This window comes from Musa acuminata, chromosome BXJ2-11, assembly GCF_036884655.1.
Source record: "Musa acuminata AAA Group cultivar baxijiao chromosome BXJ2-11, Cavendish_Baxijiao_AAA, whole genome shotgun sequence".
Taxonomy (NCBI): Eukaryota; Viridiplantae; Streptophyta; class Magnoliopsida; order Zingiberales; family Musaceae; genus Musa; species Musa acuminata.
This window is the reverse complement of record NC_088348.1, coordinates 7,969,616-7,973,921: the sequence shown is the minus strand read 5'-3', so window position 1 is coordinate 7,973,921 and position 4,306 is coordinate 7,969,616. Positions and strand designations below refer to the sequence as shown.

General features: G+C 43.4%; 1 protein-coding gene across 1 annotated transcript; it reads right to left on the bottom strand.

Annotated features, from left to right (window-relative positions):
* Positions 1 to 431: 431 nt before the first annotated feature.
* Positions 432 to 1,990, bottom strand: LOC103971175 (UPF0481 protein At3g47200-like). Its single transcript, XM_018820537.2, has 2 exons — positions 1,350 to 1,990; positions 432 to 1,275 (listed from the first exon to the last, which is right to left on the bottom strand). The coding sequence occupies exons 1-2, from the start codon at positions 1,974 to 1,976 to the stop codon at positions 574 to 576; spliced, it is 1,329 nt and encodes a 442-aa protein (XP_018676082.2). The 5' UTR covers positions 1,977 to 1,990; the 3' UTR covers positions 432 to 573.
* Between the last annotated feature and the right edge of the window lie 2,316 nt (positions 1,991 to 4,306).

Below are 4,306 nucleotides of genomic sequence, written 5' to 3'. Positions count from 1 at the left end.
AAGTGCTCACATGATTCGTCATTTAATGTTTGATGTATCATCTTCATCATAATCAGTTCTATAGTCCAGAAAAATATTTTTATAACTTCATCTTTTATAAATCTCAATGACTATATATATATATATATATATATATATATATATATATGTACCTTTTCTTTCGCAAAATGGTAAAAGAATATGATTTAGACCCTAAACAAGTAATCAATTTTGTCTTGACAATCAAAAACTGAAATTACCTAATATGTTTTTATAGGGTTCGACGTAGTTAGAGACTGTATCGACTGAAATTACCTAATGATAAGAGCAAAAGAGAAAGTTTTATTAGCTCCGAATCAACATACAGACAATCAAAAACTAATTTAACACAAATCAATCCAGTTTTGTCACTTGTAAGAAAAAAACATCAATATGTTTCAAACCAATCCCAATGAACCAAACAAATATCGGTAATTGAAACTTGAGGGAAAACACAACTGAATCAAAATATCTTTCTAGCCAAGCCATGTAATGACGTAGAAATAAGGAAAGAAATCAAACCAAGCAGAGCATCACTGATTAAGGCGACAGAGATCATGCAGATAGGTGGAACTGCAACACTGCGTAAATGGTCTGCACCACCGTGAGGACCAACAAGACGATGGCAGCCATGAGTGAGAGGGTGGTCCATGGGCTCTTGAAGTATGTGCGGCAGAGGTTGGCTCGATGCCTTCTGCATTTCTTCTGGCTATACGTAATGACATTGTTTTGGACCTTGCTGAGGTTGCTGTTGGGGACGAATACCACGTCCTTGGCCAGGCGGTTGAACAGCTCGGCGGCTTCCGTGTCGCTTCCCAATGCGTTCCGGATGATCCGCTTGTGGTGCAACAGTTTGATGTCCTTGGCGGAGTCGATGATGCTGTCCATGAACACGACGTAGGAAGTGACCTCGTTGCCGGTGCCGATATTGAGGCGCTCGAAGGCCATGAGGTTGAGAAACATGTACTCCGTGCTGTCGTCGACTGTAAGCTTCGGCAGGCTGAGGACACCGTGCTTGAACTGGATGTCAAGGAGGCTGTCGGATTTGCTCTTCCTGAAGCGGATGCCGGCCTCGCGCAGCTCAGACGCCGACCGGATGATCGAGACTTTTGGACTGTTTTTCTGGCCACGACTAGTGGCCGCCGACGATTGCTTGCCCAACCGGCTAAGTCGGAGCATGTCAAGGAGGTGGCGGCGTTCTCCTTCCACCGTCAACGTCTTGTCCCAGAATGTCAGCACCAGTTCGTTCACGTACTCCTGGTGTGCAGATTAGTGAGACAAGAATTAAGTGGAAATTATGGACACAGACAGAGCATAAAAGTTAGTGTTACCACGCAATCACCACGACCCTCAACAAAAACCAGTTTGTACAAAACAAGCAGGGGCAACTGGTTCTCGAACATCATCATATCTCGCTTTATGCAGGGCACGGTGTACAGATTCCCGTGGTCGCTAAAGATGGGTTCATCCATTTCGTAGCCACCGTCATCGGGCTTCTTGGTCGCGACACGAATTATCTCGAGCATGAAGCACCCGTCAAGGATCATCAGATGCAGGAACCTCTCGTCCCCCGCCCACTTCCCGTCGAGGCTCTGATAAGCGCCCCGTAGCTGCTGCACGACCTCCGCCATTGCGGTCCTGACGTCTTGGAGAGACTTATTGGCTCTCTTGAGGAAGTGGGTGAGGGCCCGATCCTTGTGCTCCTCCATCGGCATGACGTTGGGGTCACCATGGTGGTATGGCCCAAAGGAGACGATCTGTGGCTTGTAGGCATGGCAGTTCAACCTTCTGATGTAAGCAGGAACTCTGTATATGGATGGCTTCGGGCTTTGCTGCTTCTCGGCTGAATTACCCGTGTTCTCGGTTTGGTCATCGATCTCCAGCGCCCAGCTTCTCTCTTCGGTGGCCATGGGCTGGTCTCTAATCTTCACCGCCCAGTTGCTCTCTCTTGTGGCCATGGAAGTGGGTGTGGTGTTCGGTAGTCCAAGCAGCTTAAGAACGGCATCACTTGGTTGTGCTTTATAAGCATGCAACGTGGAACATTTCCACGTCATTACCTGTTTAATTGGAGCATTGGGACCAATTAGTGATCCGAGGATGCATAACAGATGAATATATCTGAAGGAGTTATTATGCATATTTCCGCGAAACTACACTACCCAATAAAGCATGAAGCCAACTCGAACGTGTTAGGAGAGAGTTGAGTGTTCCTTTGAGATTGAAGGATGCTGTGGTACCAACTTGTAATGCACACAAAATGGCACTCCTTTAAGATTCTTCCTTTGGATCACCTCACCTATTCCTCTCTCGTGCGTAATGCACACAAAGTGGCGCCAACTTCTACAAGACAATCGTTTGGTGTGGGTGTGTAAAAGCCACAAGCTATCATGGAATGATAACATTTAGTAGGACAAGGCAACAATAAAAGCATTAAAGCCGGTGATAGATCCGTCATGAACGCAGCAAAGTACTTCCCCAAAGTCTCTAAACAAATTCAAGAGAACACTTTGCCAGCTAAAAAATAAACTCACTTCTTTATACCCACTCATTTGCATCGATTTCTAATGCATCACCGACTGGATATTTAGGAACCAAGTCATAGATACTCCATTCATGTCATGTTTGTTTCTCATGATATACCAATATCTTCAAAATTGATTCGTTCAACAAGATGAACAGCCTAGAAGAGAGATAAAGAACTTAAAGAGAAATCCTCCCTCGTATAAATAGATAAGGGATATATTAATGCATTCAAGCTTCTTTACTTTTTCAATAAAGCTTCTTCAATAATTCTTCTTATCTTTTATTATTTCCAACATGGTATCCAATGAGAAAAACGAAGCTTCGCCCTTGCCTCTGGCCAGCGACCAACGCCACTGCAGCTACATTCTTAAGAGGCTCTGTGGTCAATCCTCATCTTCGTCACCATGGTAGTCTTCACTGATCTGCCAACAGTCGACGGACTTGAGGAGAACGAAGGGAACGCTTGTGCCCTCAACAATCTACACGCTAGGACTCAACGGTCCGGTGCGCTCTCCTTTGTGTATACGTACAGCCGTGCCACGCACAGCACCGCGTGGATCGCCACTACGTGCACGAACTCAAGCCACCGCAATCACCCACCTCTCACCTCCTTGATACTACTGTAGCATCATTGTAATATCGTTGTAGCTTTCTCCTCTACTGTAGCTTCCTCTTTTGTTGCAGCTTCTTCCTCTACTACAGCATTGCTATAGCTTTCTCTATTACTGTAGCTTTCTCCTCTAGTGCAACAGCCATTGCCGTCGCAGCCACAACAATAGTAATAGCAATAGCAACCGCAGCAGCAGCGACGATCTGCTCTTGCCCTACTCACGAAGCCTCTCGCTTTGCATCGATCCAAGATTGATATCCTTGACACGAGCACCATCTTGCAGGGGCATGATAACAAATAAGATTTTTCCTAACTATATGAGGAAATCTCTCTACTCTGTTGAGGGAAATCCTCTATTATGTTAAGGGAAATCCTCTATCATAATCTGTATAAATAAAAGAGGGACATGTTAATGCATTCAAGTTTCTTCACTTTTTCAATAAAGCTTCTTCAATAAAGCTTCTTCAATAATTCTTCTTATCTTCTATTATTTCCAACACCAAGATCCGAAAATATAATAAACACCAAGGAGATTAGACATTAAGTGGAGGATGTATGAAACAATTGCATGGAAGAAGGGTGTTGGAAGTTAGTAACACTGTGGACAATGGCTTGCGCATCAATTTGAAGGAGCAAATTCTTCCGACTCTCGGATTCTACATGTCTAACAGCTTTTAAAATGATCATCACTTTCGCCTTAGGAGCATTAGGAGCCTATAGAGTGTATTAGATACCTATAGGTAAGTAAAGATCCATTATACTTCAAAGTATAGTTACTACACAGGTCCCTAGTTGGGAAGACTCGAGGAATCATGCTGTTAAGCCCCTCATGCCAGGGATATGGGCTGAGAGTTTCATTCAGAAAGGTTAAAAGCCCTTTAAACTATCGTAGAGGGACTGACATAATGGTTGCTAAATTTGTCGTTATTCCTTTTGAGCTAAAGAGTATAAAAGAGTATAAAAGAAAACTTAAAATTCAGCTAGAAACAGGTTTGGCATACCCTTTCCCTTCTTGTAGCGACAAGCTCAATGACCAAGTATTAAAGTATTTGAATCTAAGGCCTATTCGAGTTTGAAAAAGCTTTTAAAAAAAAGAAAAGAGGAACAATTAAGGAAGATTGATAATATTTTCATTAGTTATCATTAGAAAGCCAA